Source organism: Thunnus maccoyii, chromosome 23 (genome assembly GCF_910596095.1).
Source record: "Thunnus maccoyii chromosome 23, fThuMac1.1, whole genome shotgun sequence".
NCBI lineage: Eukaryota > Metazoa > Chordata > Actinopteri > Scombriformes > Scombridae > Thunnus > Thunnus maccoyii.
This window is the reverse complement of record NC_056555.1, coordinates 13,694,946-13,713,368: the sequence shown is the minus strand read 5'-3', so window position 1 is coordinate 13,713,368 and position 18,423 is coordinate 13,694,946. Positions and strand designations below refer to the sequence as shown.

The 18,423-nt window shown below is 38.7% G+C and overlaps 1 protein-coding gene across 1 annotated transcript in view; it reads left to right on the top strand.

Annotated features, from left to right (window-relative positions):
- The window catches only part of cacna2d4a (calcium channel, voltage-dependent, alpha 2/delta subunit 4a), an 89,656-nt gene extending 71,233 nt beyond the window's left edge, over window positions 1-18,423 (top strand). The window contains exons 27-40 of the mRNA XM_042403009.1: window positions 1,787-1,848; window positions 9,325-9,339; window positions 9,881-9,925; window positions 10,156-10,218; window positions 11,337-11,407; window positions 12,271-12,346; window positions 12,460-12,512; window positions 13,257-13,312; window positions 13,848-13,868; window positions 14,104-14,166; window positions 14,456-14,570; window positions 15,451-15,566; window positions 16,161-16,243; window positions 16,569-18,423. Coding sequence (XP_042258943.1) covers window positions 1,787-1,848; window positions 9,325-9,339; window positions 9,881-9,925; window positions 10,156-10,218; window positions 11,337-11,407; window positions 12,271-12,346; window positions 12,460-12,512; window positions 13,257-13,312; window positions 13,848-13,868; window positions 14,104-14,166; window positions 14,456-14,570; window positions 15,451-15,566; window positions 16,161-16,243; window positions 16,569-16,661 — 932 coding nt within the window. The 3' untranslated portion in view covers window positions 16,662-18,423. The remainder of the gene's footprint in view (window positions 1-1,786; window positions 1,849-9,324; window positions 9,340-9,880; window positions 9,926-10,155; window positions 10,219-11,336; window positions 11,408-12,270; window positions 12,347-12,459; window positions 12,513-13,256; window positions 13,313-13,847; window positions 13,869-14,103; window positions 14,167-14,455; window positions 14,571-15,450; window positions 15,567-16,160; window positions 16,244-16,568) is intronic.

Genomic DNA, 18,423 nt, shown 5'->3' with positions numbered 1-18,423 from the left:
AGGCTTTCCCAGAGTGGCTGTACAAAGCACGCTGCGAGAAAAAAAAAAAAAAAAAAACGCTGAGTCTTTGATGCTAATATGAAGTGTCATATCATCCCTCGCAGTGTGTGTCCATTTGTTGTGTGTGCGTGGGCGTATACAGTATGTGTGCATGTGTGTGTTTGCTCTGAGAACTTATGCAATTACCGTTCCATTTTGCATTACCACGCTGACTGCAATGCTGACGGACGTACAGCCCTAAGCTGACACAAGCAATAACTCCGACGCCATGTGTGTGTGTGAAACATGTACCAACACACACTAATTGTAGGCTTAATGTTTTGTGACGGAGAGTGCTACGTTGTAGGCAGGGGTTGGACGGATGTGTGAGCGTGCACACACACAAACACACACTGTCTAAGAATAGTCAGTTCACACAGCAGTACTGTGGCTCAAAAGGCCAGTTATTGTAAAAGGATTTTCATAAGTTAAGTTCTGAAGGCAGTGCCGATCTGCACAGCAGGTCCTCTTCTACTCCTCCAGCCTGAGAGCCAAGAGAGAGATATAGACTCTCACCCTGGGACATTAATCAGCTCATTAATGCCCTTTCTTCTAAACTGCTGGAATTAAAGTTTTGCTCTCCATTTACTGCTGGCAGGTCTACTATTGCTGCTACGACCATTACTACTAAACGACGCACCACTACCACTTAAACTGAAAATATTATCTCAGCAGTGGTATGTATGACCACCAGTGCTGTTACTTATATTACTGCTACTGCTACTGCTATTATTGCTATTACTACAGTATGAAAACAATTGTCACAGTACTGCTTTACAGTCTTTATATGAGAGAGAAGGGAGTGAGAGTTCATTCTTGACCTTGCTTGCTTAACTCTGCCTAACTTGAAGTCTTAAAAGTACAAGTCAACAGATCCATCTTCATGACAGCTGAGCAGCTCCATCAGTTGATGAAGACTGTGTGATATGGTTGAAAGCCCTAGAAAAGCAAGTGGACCTTGAGTTGGGATTTTTTTTTTCTGTCAAATTAGGAATCTTGGCTAAAAAACCTAGCCACTTAAGTTAACGCTTCAGTGTGCAATCGATGTTTGCTGGACAGGAATTTGTAATAGAAGCACATAGACGCTTCTGATGTCACCTGACATTTGACCAACACATACCTGATATAATATATACTTTTCTTAGTGTTGTTAATTAAGTCAATGTACTGCTTTTTTATAAGAAGTACGGTACAAACCTTGCATTTCCAAGAATAGACAACAGATGCATAGGTACACAGGTAAAGTGCAGTAAAAGTTAGAAAGATCATTCTGTTTATCCACAGGCAGTGTACATTGTTTTCTTCCTGCTTCCATGTTGTTGCCATGACACCATGTACTAATAATGTTTACAGTGGACATGTGCTAGATGTTACTGAAGAGAGGCATTTTCAAAGCCCCTGTCTCAGTTGCCAGGCATTGGTCTAGCAGCAGTGTTACCCGAAGTACATCTGCCACAACCCCAACTACAAGAACCCCAACTGCTAAACAAGTTGTACTCTTCCTCTTGATTTTTCTGTCCCTGCTCTTCTTCTTTTTGCTCATCTTTTTGTCATGCCCCTTCAGTCTGTTTGCCAATCCATTCAGTTTTTGTCCTGTTTTCACTTATACTTCTCCTCATCCTCCTCTTAATTCAACTTACTTTTCTCTTTCCCCGTGCTTATCCTCTTTTCTTCCTTCTCTGTCTATACATTGTTATGCTGGTTTATTTTACTGTCCTACCTAACTGACCTCTTTCTCTCTCTGCAGCCACTGGTGTTCAGATGACTCTGGAGGTGATTGAGTCCAGATTTTGGGCCATTGCAGCTCAGGTCAGTACAAACGGGAGCAAACTAATATTGATGATGTTTCTCACTGTAAAGCTTCCCACAAGTTTTGGTGAATTTCTATAACAGAGACAGTTCTTCAACCCTTGAACCTTGAACTAAATGAATCCTTCATATTTATGATAACAAACTTAAAACTTGAATTTGACATGAAGGATGCATAAAAAACACTTTCCTAAATATTATGCAGTATGTCTGCAGACTTCTAGCTAAGTTGTTTACTATTTCCATTAAATATATCGAATTGTGAATGTCTTGAATGTTTAAGATGTGTACTTTCTGGGAATGAAACCTTGTAAACCTCATCTCATTGATCTGTTTTTTCCATTTTAGATTTATGCTTTATTTTTAATGTTGTCCATAAAATAGGCTTATTGTATTTCTATACTATCACTGATATTGTAGCATTTACATTGAAAAATGACTCCAAAAATTACTCTGTACTGTATCTTGTGAGGTGATACATGTAAAATTATTTGCATCTATGCATCCAACTATTTTCTTCTCTCCAATCCAAAGAAAATTTTAATTCATGTCAGATTTAATCCTTACTCTCTCACACAGCAACCCTCAATAGCTTATTTTTTTCAGTTCAGATAAAAGAATTACATTAACGTGCTCTGATTTCTGATTAAGTGGACAAAAGCACATACCTGTTTACTGATTAGCTTATAGGATTGATTCTTTAATATTAATATTTATCAAAGGCTATGTCCCAGTTTAACATTAAGATTTTACATTTAAATTGAAGGCTTTAACCAAACACACTGATCCAGCACATTATCTTAAGTGAACAGGAGAAGTGGCTATCGTGGCTTTAACCCTCCGCCACGGTGTTATAGTTTCAGGAATATCTATTTAAACCACCAGGCCCTTCTCACAAAATTTATTACTGTATGACAAGGAGTCAAGGATGATTCCCTTTTCTGCTCCATTAGTTTCTAATTACAGCATTTAAACTTTGTCTAATTCAAAGCTTAATGCAGTGTTTTCTGTACCACTGCACCCACCATTAAAGGAGCGCTTACACTGCATTAAATATTATTTTAAGAGATTAAATGTCATCATTAGAATTCTTTTCAGTGGATATTTTGTGTGCTGCTCAGAGAATTTCATCTGTGTGGTTTCAGAAGAGAATCTCAATGTCTTCTCTGTTCTTCCACACCTTCAAGAAAACATTTTATTCAGGGAAAACTTTGCCTAATTTAGCGTAACATTTTTACTGTAGCAGGTGTCTGATAGCTTGGCCGTTCTCCCTCTCTGCTCCCATGGCTGTAAATGACAGCAGTTAAAAGAGCATTAAGGCTTCTGGCTAGCCATTAAATGATGGATAGCTACGACAGCTAGGCTCAGCAGCTCCCAAATGTGTGTGTGTGTGTGTGCGTGTTTCTGTTTGTAGAGGTGTGAAGAAGAGAGTACTATATATGTGTATGTGTCTGTTAATGTTAATGTGTGCCATGTTGACAGGGACCATATGCGTAACCATCTGTGCATAAGTGTGTTGTTATGTCCATATTCATCAACGAGGAGCTCATTAGTCTTGTTATCTACTAGATAAATGCTGTACAGAAAGTCATTCTCATTTACTTTGTTCAATTAAACCCTCTATTGTGCCTCAATTCTTAATTTTCTTTGGTCTCCTCTCCTCTTTTTCTTTCTTTTCCTCAGTGCTCCCTCTCTGTTTTCATCTCCTAAACTCCCATGTTTTCCTTATTTCCTCTCCTCAACCCTCCCTCCTCTCGTCATATAGCTTACATAACCATCTTATCATCCCGTCATGTACTAACTGTCAAGCATCTTTATTTCATAGAGTTTGTGTGTGCATGCACTCACAGTATGTGCTCGACCTGACTGTGCAGTTCATGTTTGTGTACGTGTGTACCCGCATGGATGTGGTGTATTTATATGCGTGAAATCCTCTCGGCGGTCTATTTATAAGTGTTCAGCTCTCTTGGGGGTGACGATACTGTACCTACTGTAAATCCTGAACGAAATTCATGTCAGGGGGAGGTATAATAACAGGTCACATGGTACCGAAAAAAAACATGGGTGGTCCAGTTGATTAAGACATACATTTGACTGTTCTATGTGTGTGACTGCGTTTTTCAGAGAAAAAAACACATAACGCTAAATTTAAGCTTTGGATCTTAATTAATTTTACATGAGAGAATGACATTTAATTCTGCAGCAGATGCATCGAGTTTCAGTGCAGGTGAATTTACAACAAGTATTGAATCAACTCTTCTTATACATTCATAGTGATTCATGCATGCATGAGAATAAAGAAAATGTATTTTCACTGATGGTTGCACTTATATTGCAAGTAAAAATTTGATTAGAAATAAAGAATGAGTATTGAATTGCAGAAATTCTGAAATATCTGCAGTTAGCTTCATCTTGATATATTTGAAAGAACCCTGCACACAGTCCGCATATGTTAGTGGAAGAATTACATAAGTGAGGGAATCCCCATCTGACTTTATAGCTACAGTATAAGGTTGACTATAACTTAAAATAAGATGTTATTAGTTGATGAATTATGAATTACTGAGGATAAGAATAAAGCGGGAGTTACCATCTAATGGGAATCAGTCAGAATGTTAATCGGAAAATGTTCTGACATCACTGTACAGTACGCTCTGCTCTGTCTTCCACTGCGTGTGTCTGACTGTCCGTTCATATGGTGTTGAAAGGTTGTGTGTGTGTGTGTGTGAGAGAGAGAGAGAGAGAGAGAAACAGTGGAAGAGAAAGAAATTAAAGGATGTAAATAGGATGGAATAAGAGGTGAAACACATGTGTGCTTATGGCCCCCGCTCCACTTTGGTTAAATCTGCGAACCCATATGTGATGTATATATAGTTACATCACATTAAAATATACAGCGTGAATCCCTCAGCATAAAAAGCCAGATGTCTCTCACAGTTCTTTGCTGCTATATTTTGTTAGACAGTGAGTGGAGATGCAGTGAAAGGCTGTGAAGGGATAGTAATGGGGATCAAAAGATGATAGATTTTTTGCCATTCACATCTTGGCATGCTCTTTATCTCATGGACAAGACTCAGCTGTTCTTCCTTTGTCTATAATCCCATGTTTGTGGGCTATTTAATAGCATATTGTGTCTGTGTTTATAAAGGCACTGCACCACAGCGTTTAAATTATGAAATGAAGATACATTAGAGCAATTATAGAAGCAGAAATCTTTTTTTTTTTTTTTTGCAAACAAGATTATTTTATGGTTTTATAAAAAGGTCTATCTTAAGGAACTGAGGGGCTTTCTTCAGAGTGTATTTATGCAATTTAATAATAGTAAAATCAAGGTTTATCATATCATTGCAAAACTCAGTATAGAATAGTAGATTACAGTTATAATACTGTAGCATGTCTGCATGTTCCTCACTTCCAGTGTGTTTGTGAGCAGGCAGGATCATCAGTTGCAGTAAGAAACTGTTTGATTCCAGGATATGAGGGTGTTAATTGATGCTCTCTCACCAATGCCTTGACTCCTCCTGCAGCTCCCTGAGGAGACATATTTACCAACACAGGATCTGGGGGAACAGCCTCCCAACCCTCCTATTATCGTTGTGGTCAATTTGACCCCATTCAATGTTTAATGTCTCTAAATAAATGGTTGACATCTTTTTTTTTTTTTGCTTCATATTTACTTTTTCCTAATTTAATGGGGACAACTGGGTAAACATAAAATGATATATTTTCAACATCCTGTACACATTTTGTACGCATCAGTGTTCTTTGGGCTCAATTTGACCCCAGGCTTTTTTAGCTGTATAAAACATATAAGAAATATCAACATTTTACACACATTTGTTTTGATTGTTTTGGATGATATTGAGGTCATTATAACATGCAATTTCATAATCTTCAAAAAAACATCCCCCTGCTTTAGGGCCCTAACATAACCATAACATGTAGTAGTGTGAGAACCACTGATAGTTCACACAACGTAGAGGAGGAGCAAACATATAAAAGCTTGCACAGCAGCCTTCTAAACCATTTCTTTATGCTCTCTCTCAATAGAAAATGACCTCTAAGCAAAGGTTTTCTGCTAATTAGGTTTTGTCACAGCTCTTTGACATTGAAAGTGACATAGAGGAGAATGTGTCTGACACAGAGGATAATGTTGAGGAGGACGCTGATTATGCGGTACTCTCCTCTGACGAGAAGGATGATCCTTCGTGTTGACCCTCCTGTTGTCTCTCAACCACCAGCAGACACGTTACCTTCCAAAAATGGAAAGTTATAATGGTCCCTCTCCCCATTTGAACGACAGGGTAGCCTTAGTGCTGCAAATGTCATCAAAATGGTTCTAGGCTCCACCAGATACGCTGTCAGCCATGTCCAAGACGTAAAATTAGCAATCGTAAAACCATCAATCGAAAAGGATATACTTGAGATGACAAATTTAGAGGGGAGACACGTGAATGGTGTCGAAAAGACTTGGAGTGTACAAGTGAAAAGGAGAAGCAACGGCAAGCCTTTGGAATGCTGATACTGGAAGGGCAACATTTCCAGTCACCATGTCTCTACAGACATTCCATGTTTTCTCCTGTGTCATAAGCTTTGATGACAGAGAAACAAGGCAGGGCCAACGAGAGCGTGACAAACTCGCAGCAATATGGGATGTATGGGACAAGTTGATTCAGCAAGTACCCTTTCCTTACAGTCCAGGTCCTTATTGCATTTCATTGCCGCTGTCCCTTCAGAAAATACATACCAAGCAAACCAGCCAAATACGGTACCAAAATATGGGCAGCATGTGATGCACAATCCATCTATGCCTGGAATATGCAGGTGTACACTGGTAAATCTCCTGGGAAGCACCTGAAAAAAATCAGGGCATGAGGGTGGTACTGGACATGGCTGAAGGACTGAATGGTCATAACATTACATGTGATCATTTTTTCACATCATACGCCCTGGGTGAAGAACTGCTGAAAAGGAAGATTACCATGTTGGGGACAATGAGAATAAACAAGCTGAAGCTTCCCTCTGAGCTTCTTGCAATGAAGAACAGGAAGGTAACATTTTCAGTGTTTGCCTTCACTGACAGAGCCAGCATCATCTCTTATTACCCCAAGAAAGGGGAAAATATCCTGCTGATGAGCACAAAGATGCTGTTCTGAGCACCAGAGAAAGCAGAAAACCACAAATGGTCTTGGACTACAACAAGACAAAGGGAGGGGTTCATAACCTGGACAAGGTCACAGCCACATACAGCCAAAGCATGACTGCTCGTTGGCCCCTTGTCATTTTCTTCAACATCATTGAGAGCGCCTTCAATGACTTTGCAATATGGAGCAAAATAAACAAGGACTGTAACAGTGGAAAACTGAGTCGAAGGAGGATTTCACTGGAGCAGCTGCGTTATGTGCTGGTGAAACCTCATATCAAGAGAGGATGGTGCCTTCCAAGAGCATCAACAGCTGCTGCAACTGTTGTGAAGGGCATCCAAACAGAAACAGAGACACACACCCCAACTCCTCCAGTGGCTCAAACTGCAGGCAGGAAATGTGGCAGGAGCCAGAAATGACCCCAAGACCAGCAACACCTGTGTGAAATGCAAGAAATATGTCTGTAAGGAGCACACACGTTCTCTGCACATCATGTGCACAGTTGTGCAGACGAAAGGCTGGACTGTACCTTCTGGTGTCCTGTAGGAAAAATAATATGCTGTTCATATTCTGTCTATGCTTTTTTGTATTCTGTCAAACTCATTTTGGTGATTATGTATCTTTGTTTTTTACTAACTCACACATACATATTTGCATACATAGCACTTACAGTAGCATAGAACAATCCCTGACACAATGCTCAAATGTACTTTTTATAGGTATTTTTTGTAAATAAAGGTTAAATTGCTTGGTTCAAATTGACCCCCAAAGATAAAAGATGTTAGAAGATGTAAATTTGAAGATAATAGGAGGGTTAAGTGCTGCCTACAGCAGAACAGAAAGGTTGGATGAGATAAAGAAGTGTTGCTTATACAGGAGGGAACATACATGTTCTATAAATATATTAGATAAAACAAAATAAGGGTTGTTGCTGTTTATTTTCAGCCGTCTACAAACCTTTTCTTTAGTGGGTGTTCAGACCAAAAGCAGGTTGTGTTGGTGGGGGCGTGTTGCTTCAGGTACCGGTGTGAGGATGAAATATGATCCATAAAACTTCACTGCAAACACTGCACAGCCATTTATAATGTTAAAAGGAAGGATTTTACTGCCCTGGAAAGCTACCAGAGCAGCAGATATTTTATCTTTTGTTACAATAATCACAAAGGTAACTGTAGATATGCAGCGTTTACGTTATTCTACCAGGAATGTCTGCTTGCACATATTCGATTGGCCATTGCATAACCTTGCTAGATGATGTCACAAAAGTTTAGCCAGGTTATACTATTTTGCTCAAAAATGCTGCATTTCGTCCCATTCAAATGAATGAGAGGGTTGCATTTTTTCACAGTTCGTCACCATCACATTTAAATATCCACTTATACACAGAAAATCAAAAAATATAACAGGTTAACATTATCATGAAATTTGATGAGCACATTCATGCTCTCCTGAGGATAAACCATTCCCATTTTGGACACTATAAGACTTTTCAAAAATCCTTACTGTCGTTTGCCCTGCTGTTCATTAGTGAGGTTTTAGACTTTTATGATACACTTTAATTAGCAGAAAGAGGCAACACAGTTTCCTACTAATTCCGTCCCTTTCAGGCAATGCTATTTGCCCATAGTGTGTGGGGAAGAACTCATCACATCTGTCAATTTCTGAATTGTAGTTTATTTCAGATGGCAGTGATGGGAAGCAGGGAGAAAGACTGACACTTTGCTGTAATAGGATTGAAAAGGATGATAGATTGTCTCATTCACACTTCGACACGCTCTATATAGCCTGACCATGATTCCAAAGATGTATTGCCCATAGACACATCTCCTCACATACTGTAGACATACAATGTGACCGTAAAGTCATGAAGAAAACTATTGACATTTTGACTCATGACCAGTCCACGGTCAAAGGGACAGAACTGTTACGGGGTGGAAGAGCAAGTCAAGTACATAATAAAAAAATCATGTTGTTGTGGACAAGGTGGCATCAAACAGTTTACTGCAAGTTTTTCATTTTTCAATTTACCCACAGTACTTTAATTAAAATGTTTATTAGTTTGTTGAATTTGTTCCTGTCTGCTTGAAAATCATAATGGGAATGTTTAAAATCGGGCTTTCATGCAAATTAAATCTGCAGTCTTTTATCTTTTCCTGGACCATGGGCTTTGAGAGGATGTGTGGCTTTGTCAACAGTGAGCAGAGTGAGAGTAGAGACAGTCTATTCTCACAGTCAGTGCATTGACTTCCACATCATTAACCGAAGTAATGTTTCTCTCACTTCTTCATGCTCTCTTTTTATCTCTCTTTGCTCCTCTCTCCTGTCCTCTCAGCCAAATGACACAGATGTAAGTATGCATAATCCTCCTTCTCTCTTCATCTCTTTTGAACATACTTTTTGTAACAAACCAAAATTAACATCTTCAGCACCTGCTGAGCTCTGTGAAATCAGCTTCACACCCAAGTTAGACCGATTACACACACACACATACACAGTCACAGACATGCAGGAATTAAATATGCGCAAACTTGCAAACAAGATTCACAAGCCTATCACAGGTTGACGAGACATATCACACAAATTAACACCTTCTCACTAACTCAGGCACATTTTCACACACACTGACATTGACACATGTTCATACAAACACCAACATAACACCCTCACAGACTCAAACACAGAGTGTGTGTTCATATCATCTCCTCACATACACAAACATGCCCACTTCAGAAAAAAAAAACATACCCATCAGATAATAACACATACTCACAATCATCGTTTTCACCCATATTTTTACTGTGAAAATCCTTCCTCAGTTTTGTTATTGTGACACATTTTGCAAACATTTTCTTTTCTTTCTTTTCTGTCTGCTTGTGTATATCTGTCAGTGCTCCGATGTGGAGGGGATTTGTCCTCTTCGGTGTGACAGCATTGTGAGTATATCCCACTGTTTGACTGATAGGTATAGAAATTCTCAAGCTATCGGGAATTTTACTACACAATATGTGGGAATTCAAGCCCCCAAAATACAAAAAGCTTTATCTTAAGCTCCTTTTTCGGAACCACAAAAATGAGAAACTGACTTGTGTATATTCTGAGTGAAATAGTAACTCCTTACGTAAGTAATTGCTTTCTCTTTTGCTGTCTTTTTCTCTCGTCTCAGGATATTGAGTGCTACGTGATTGATAATAATGGCTTTGTCCTAATTTCTAAACAACGCAATGATGTGAGTTCACACACACACACACACACACACATAACTGGAGTGTTTTTTTGTCATTGACTTGATTGTTTGAGAGCTCTTACGCCTAGTAATATCCATGACCCAGCAAGAAAAGAAACACACTCAGAAAAAAGATCCAAATTGTTCTGTGCCTATAATTTAGAAATACATATATATATATATATATATATAGATACCTGTGATTCTCCCAGGTATCTTAGTCTGTGAACCGCTATTATCCAGTAGTACAGATAACCTGTCTGGCCAACATGCAAACTAGATATCCACATAAATGCTACTTTCTGTTGCCTTATATGAGTTTACTTGGAACTGAACACCTGCAAAACTTTTATTTTTTGCCCAACAGTAGAGACGCAAAATTTTTTACATTTACATATTCACATTTTCAAAATATCAGCCTTTAACCACAGTAACTATCAATGACAAGCGTAAGCAGTAGAATGAGTCAGTGATCATGAATCACAACCACTGTCTAAGTAGCGCAGCAGTAGAGAGGCACCAGCAACAACAATTCCCAGCCTACAATTATGCAACACAACAAAAAGTACAGAGCAACCAGTAAGCTCTGTAATTTTGCCGAGGCAGTGATAGTTTATTGTTTGTCAGTGATTGTTTGTTGGTCGTCACTTTTTATTCTGTTCTTTAAAAATCAAATGGAGCAGGAAACAGCACCAAACCGAAAATTATGTGTAATGTGTTGCATTATTTCATTTAATATGTTTAAGCAGACAAATCAGCAACAGACATATCCCAAAAAAGCGATAATTCCTAGTTAAAACATTCATATAATTGGCCAATTATTTGTTTTTTGAAGGTTTGAGAAAAAATACTCTATTGCAGTACTACAGCTCTACTTAGTGCATATAAATGAGACACTACCACAAAATCATGTGTGGTAAAATGCATTGCTATAAAACCAACACATAACATAACATAGTTGGATGAATAATTGATCATGAAGTTCATATTGAGGTAAAAGTGGGAAGGAAGAAGACCAAGAAGGAGGGTTGATTTTCAGTTTATCACGACATAAATTGGATACGTTCAACCACACAGATCCTCACACACAGTGTTCATCTGCCTCTTCTCTCTCCTCACAGGCAGGGAGGTTCTTTGGCGAGATTGATGGATCAGTGATGGCCACATTGATCAGGATGGGCATGTTCAAAAGGTAATTGACAAGTTAGTTGACAAGATACAGTAGTTGTGTATTTGTCTTGCCTGTTAGCTGATAACAGGCAGTGATGCAGGCCAAGCATGTTAAACTTCATTTAAACTTATCTGAATTTGTTAAATGTCACATCTCTGTGGTGATAATCTGTAGTGTCCTGATGTCTCACCCTTGAATCTCCGAGTTCAAACAGCAGATTTTACTGTTTTAAGTTCTTATGCACCTTCTTTTCAGCCAACACCAATTCATTAGTATGCATATGAACCCCATAGCCTGGAGGGTGTTATTTACTGCCATCACTATTTACTGCCATTTCTGGTATCTATCTCTGCTTTTCCCCTCTGCTCCCCTTTGAGCTTCTTTGACTGCTCTGGATTTTTTTCTTCCCTTTTACCCCCCAACCCCCACCCCACCCCTGTCTTTTATGTTTGAAATCTCATGAGTGATGTGCTATTTTTAAAACAGCTAAAAGATTTCGTCATGCTTCATTTGCCAAAGGATATTACATAACTGGGGTTGAGCATGCATTACCTGAATATGCTCAGTAGTACATAACAGTCCATACTTTAGAACGGAGGGTAGTTCTAGCAGGAATGAAGGCAATTGGACTTGAGTTGCCCACTTGCCCTTCACTTAGACCTTCTGGGAAGACCATGACCTAGATGACTGAGAATCTTCACAGACATCTAGCAGGGAGGTGATTTTCTTCCTGGTTTCTATAAAGGTTAAGTTCAGCCATACAACACTGCATGTAGCAGTCTGGAGGGGGTCAAGGGATCAATGTAAGTCAATGAAATGCTGCCAGAAGAGCAACACTGTGAGCTTTCGTGTGTGTGTGTGTGTGTGTGTGTATGTTTCCTCAGGGTGTCCTTGTTTGACTACCAGGCCATGTGTAAGATGAACCCGCACTCTGTCAGCAGCGCCCGTCCACTTCTCAGTGTATGTACAGTAAACTCTGTCTCTATGCATTATTGTTATCATAGTCACACACACACAATCAATTATGCAGTAATTGTGATTTTCTACTTCAATCTGTCTGTCTGTCTCTTCAGCCGTTCTATGGTTTGGCTTCAGCCCTCAAGTGGTTCCTCTCCAACTTCCTACTGTAAGTGTTGCTAAGGGCAACCAGAATTGACTGTTGCAGTTTTTGTTACAGTGTCTCCAAAATCCATAATCCATGAAGGGGATTTTTATTGCAATTTGCTACTATGTGTCACTATTCTATAAATTCAATTGTACTTTTTTTTCTACTACATATCACAACTGTTTTCTTCTTTTGTAGCAATGAACTTTTTCCCCTTATAACACTGTTACGTGCACAACAAATCCCAGAACATCATAGGTAGTGAAACAAATGATAGGGTCTAACTTTTCAAATCTAATCAGTCATTTGATCTAGAACCTGGAGCAAAAGATCATTAACTTATCCATACTATCTTATCCTTACAATTACACCATTATTAGTATTTTTATATAAGAAATACAGTGCTTACTAAAATTATCAAAATCATTAGTCATCAACTCAGTGGATAATGCAAGAGTGACCTCTATAACAACAATTAAGTGACATTGTAAGGCTAAAGCCAGTCGATACATCCAGTACCTTCACAAAAAAACAGGCTGGTTATCCAGTTTCCAAAAAAAAAAAAAAAAACAGCTACCAAAGCTACCAATTACCTCTGAATAACGCAAAGACCCATTTTAATGTTCCCATGACACAACTTTGGGTCCTGGCCCAGTTTTTGAAAGCTGCATGCAATCTGCTTGCAATCTGCTTTGGTCTATAATGATAGGCCACCTAATTGACTCCCTCTCTCTGTCCACTCCCCTCTTCTCTCCTCTTCATAAGGTTTCTCCTGGAGTTTAATTTCTGTGGCTTCTGGCACACGGAGCATTTTGCTGACGGTGAGCTCACACAGAAAAAAATGTGTCCGGTTAAGGTCAAACTCCCTCATCTTTGTCATAAATGTCATTCTATGCTGTATGTGTGAATCATGTACATCCTGTCAATTATTATTATTATATATATATATATATATTATTATATTAACTATATTACAATATTTGCTTTATAAACCAAGTCTTTATAAATCATCAACATTTGCATGGATTTCAATTAAAACTTTAAGGTATCACAAATTATATCACAATAAACATGCATGTATCTTCACCATACCAGTCTGTGCTACCTGTTACCACAGACAGGTTACAGTCATGACACACAGCTCAATACCAGGAGTGTTTAATTTCAATTTGCATGTGACATTGATCACCAGTCTGGAGGTCATTATGAAATAACATCTTGTCTTATGATCCTCTCACCTTTCATTTGCCACCGTCCTACGATTGCTCACACATTCGCCCTCCTCATTACTCCACCTGCCGATCATCCACCCTTCCTCCTACTCCGTATCATCATCATTGTCATCCCTCCATTCAGCCAAGCCATCTGTCGGCCTGTGTGAGTATCTGTCTCGGAGTGTGTTTTTGAGGAGGATAAGTGTTTTGTAAATCTACCTTCCTGCATTTTTGTGTTTTATGTGTGGCATAGTGTTTGTAGTACACTTCAAACAAAATACTATTTTGTGTGTCTGATTACATAAGTAGCTCTCAGTGGGAGCAGACACAACTGGCAAATTCTTCAAAACAAGACCTAAGCATAGAGTTACACTGAAACTAATGTTATTTTAAGGAAGTCAGGCAAAAGACATTACCCACAGCCAAGCCGTCAGACTGTGTTGACCAGCTGCAGAGACAGAGTAAGTGCAGAAATTTTGACAAGCCATTATGGCTCTTCCTTCTTGTTTCAAACCTGTCATACACAGACACCAGATTCAACTGTGTTTGAGGCACACAGAGAGACAGAGTACCTTGAGTCATGGTAGAGCAATAAATGGCTGAAGTGTGAAGCATTTAGATAGTAGCCAGCTCCTGTCACAGACTCTCAGCTTGTCAGTCACCACCAAAATGTCACGCACACACACACACACACACACACATAATCACAACCTTGTGACATAACCCTTATTTATTCTCTATCTGCCTCAGCTCATAAGAAAAAAGGGGACATCCTGCAGCCGTGTGACACAGAGTACCCCAGCTTCGTCTACGAGCCGTCAGTCAAAGAGACCAACAGCATTATTAAGTGCGGACGCTGCCAGAAGTAAGCACACGCTCATGCACGCTCATGCACACACACACACACACACACACAAATCTGCAGTGCAGCCCTCTCTAAGCCCTAGACCAGTAATATTAAATTGTCCTTTCCAAAATCCATTTTCCACAGCTTTGCTCTGCGCTGCTCTGCATACTGAGAGCAGCGTGTGTTTATACAAGAATATCAGGAAGAAGGAAATAAGTAGAAAGGGGAATGTATTAGATCAGGGTACATATGGAGAGTGAATGAGAGACTGAAAAACTAAGAGAGAGTACTAAGGGAACAAAGACAGAGATGGAAAAACTGGGAGGCAAAAGGAGGGGGAAGAGCATCACAGTATATGTGTGTGTATGTGTGTGTGTGTGTGTGTGTGTGTGTGTGTCTGACAAAGAGAGAAACAGGGAGAGAAACATTATAGTTTTGTAGTTCATCTGTATTTTTTCAGCAGGTTCGTGATCATAGCTTGAGTGTGAACACCCTCATGAGGCCAAAAGTGGCATAACACATCACAATCACTGCTTAGAGTACGACTGCTGGACAAGATTCTTACATTTCAGTGTTTAGTTGCAATGTTCATGCAGTGCAACTAACTCGTGCAGTCAAGAGGGATTATTTGTTTCCATAAAAGTAACACAATATATGAGTAGATGAAATATTACTATTATATTTTTTCCCTTTTTGGGGGTCAACACAACAACAACAACAGCAACAAAAATGCTGTGTGTTATTCATTCAAGCCTGCATTGCTGGATTGTACCTGCACTGACTGGGCTTCCTCTACTGGACAAAGTATTAATGTCATCCATTATATGAGAGGTTTTCTGTGTTTTTGTTGGTGTGCTCATTTTCACACTTTCCATTTGTATGCTATGGTGTGTTTCAGGATGTTTGTAGTGCAGCAGATACCAGAGAGCAACCTGCTGATGCTGGTGGTACAGGCAGACTGTGACTGCTCCAGACAGTATGGACCCATCACCATGGAGCCCAAGGAAGTCAGATATATCCTTTGATATTTTGGTATTCATAGCTGGTTCGTCTGGAAAAACTGAATCACCCTAACACACAGACTGAATTAGATATTGTTAGAGGGGGTTTTTACATTCAGTGAGACATTTATACTGAGAGGTCATGAGCACAAGCGCACTTTTCAGTTTTGGTATAGAAGTTGCTATTTCAGTGCATCACTCTCTGGCATGTTAGTAACGCACTCACAGAAAAAAAAGGTAGAATAGAGCTGTACCTTACCATTGTACGTTTAAAAGTATAGTATAATCATGTACCCCAAGTGACCAAAATGTATGTATAAACATAATCTGTTTGCTGCCTTTCTCCACAATTTAATTCTGATGTCACTAATGTTGCAACATGGAGATAATCCCTCACTGGCTTCCCACCTGTGAACACTATAATCATGTTTTGATCATTTTTTTCTCATGCTCATTACTTTAACTGTCTATAGTAACTGTATTGAACTGAATTGGTACAAACTCAGGTCCTGCTATGGTACATTTCAATAAAAACCTTTCTCTATTTGAATGAGAATGGAAGAGAAAACTTTCCTGTCCCTGTTGTTGCTCCTCGACTCCGCTGTACATAACGCCTCAGTAAAGTGTGACAGGATGAGGTCGCAGAAGATTCGTAGACGCCCAGAGTCCTGCCACGCTTATCACCCTCAGGTCAGCTTGGTTCAGTCCATAACTCACTGCAGCCAGTGTGCAACAGCTTTGTAGATATTTGTGAAAATTTGAATAAATACTTAACTCTTCAGACTGAAATGCAGCTACTTTTTTCACAGCATACATCGTGATAAAACACACTTCCTCTCATTGTCTTACTACATTGGTTTTGTGTGCCAAATTATTTTTTAGCTGAGAGTGTGTACTGTTCTTATTATTCATACCTATTTTATTTCTGTGCTGTTTGATCACATCATATTGGTGTCAGTGGTTAAAATCATAGCAGAAACTCAAAATTAAACCTTTTTCTGATTTGTCCTTCTAGGAGAACGCCAATGACTGTGGAGGAGCGTCTGTTATATCTCTCTCAGCCTCTCTCTTCCTCCTCTGTCTCTCCTTATCGGCACTTGTCTCATGATGATGGACAACTTTGCTGTTTCAACCATTCTCATATAAAGGAGGAGATTGGAAAACACACAAAATCCAAAGACTTGGTTTGGATACTGGACACCACAAGTGGATTTTTTTACATGTCTAATTCTTACAATTTGCTCATGACAACCACAAAACCTATTCGCTCTTTAAGGACCTTTGAAGTGGTTTACGAGCATTTGTTGGTTAACTCCTGAAAATGACTGCATCTGAACTGAAAACTGCAAAGAAAGAAAATTAATGGGCTCTTGTTGCCATGGATACTTTTTCCGTTAGTTACTTTCTCATACACCACTTTGCATCTCGAAATGAAAAGAACTAAAGATATGCAGGTGGTAGCTATGACTCGCATTGAAAAAAGGGGATTATGTGTCACAAGATGCAACATAAAGTCCAGGGGGGAAGAATTATGTTTCTCATATCTCATTGCAGACACACATGCATATTATATATGCAGCTGCAAGCACGCACACCTACATTACGCACATCCAATACTTTATCACCCTGAATGCTTCATTGACAGACTATCATACAATATGTGCTTTTTTGTTGAAAGATAGCCATTGACAGAAGAGGGATGGTGTTGCAGTACTGCTGCTGGGAGTCATGTTTTACATGGAAAATGGATCTAGAAAGATTATCTAGAAAGTCATTGCAATGGGGTTATAAAGAGCTTAAAGTATAATAAAGATAATCAATCAGAATTTTCAGCTTCTTCAGGATCTTATTTTTGAGGGTTTTTTTTATTTTGATTACTTCCCAAAAGCGTTTGTATTTCTGACAGTTGTTTTAAAAATGTCTGTCTGCCTTTCTGTCTTCATCAGCTGTGTCTTTATGTGTGTTTGTACATACTGTATGTAATCATGTCTGTCTGTTTGGCTCGACGTCACTGTAGAAACTGGAATAGTGCTGTAGACTCTCACTGGGTGTAGGTCTGCAATCAACATTGATTACACTATGATAGGCTAAAATTCAAAATGACTTTAGATTAGATTTTTTTTTTAGATGAAAAACATACATAGTTTTGAGATGTATCTGGAATGTGTTTACCACAAAGATTATTTGCACTTTCATCACAAAATGTTGATTTTTAAAACAATTTTGATGCATTTGATGGTGCAGATGGTTTTGGAATACTTTTATTGGGCTCCAACGCCATGTAACTGCTATTTATTGACATAAATAAAAATATGATTTTATAATTTCATGATAAATGCAAGATAACAAACTTGTCATATGTACTGTAAAAGCCTACTGTACTGTAAAAGCAAAATGTCATGTTGATACACATGTAATTATAGCAAATGAAGTTGTGAGCACTCGCAAATAAGTATGTAACACTTTTAATAATGCACAGCAGCAGTGAGACACGCTACCTATGTAATTGCAATGTAAATTAAAAGTGTAAATCTATTTGCATAAGGTATTTTTGTATACATCTGCTTGTGTGTTTCATATGTTGAACTGTTTTGCTCAGCATATTGTGGGCTGTGAGTGTCCCTGTAGCTTTTTCTATATTTTTTTTGAATCATCTTCTAAAGCATGTGTTTAAGTTTAACTAATTCTGATGAAAAATTGCCTGAGATTTTGCCTGTTTATGTAATAGATACATATTGTGTGTATGGGTGTGCATCATTACAGTATGTTTATTCATTTCTTTCATTTTTGTTTTTCATTGACACTATACAATATTCTGTCTATTGTATGGTTGACATGTGTCCATATTGTATATTGATGAATGAACCATG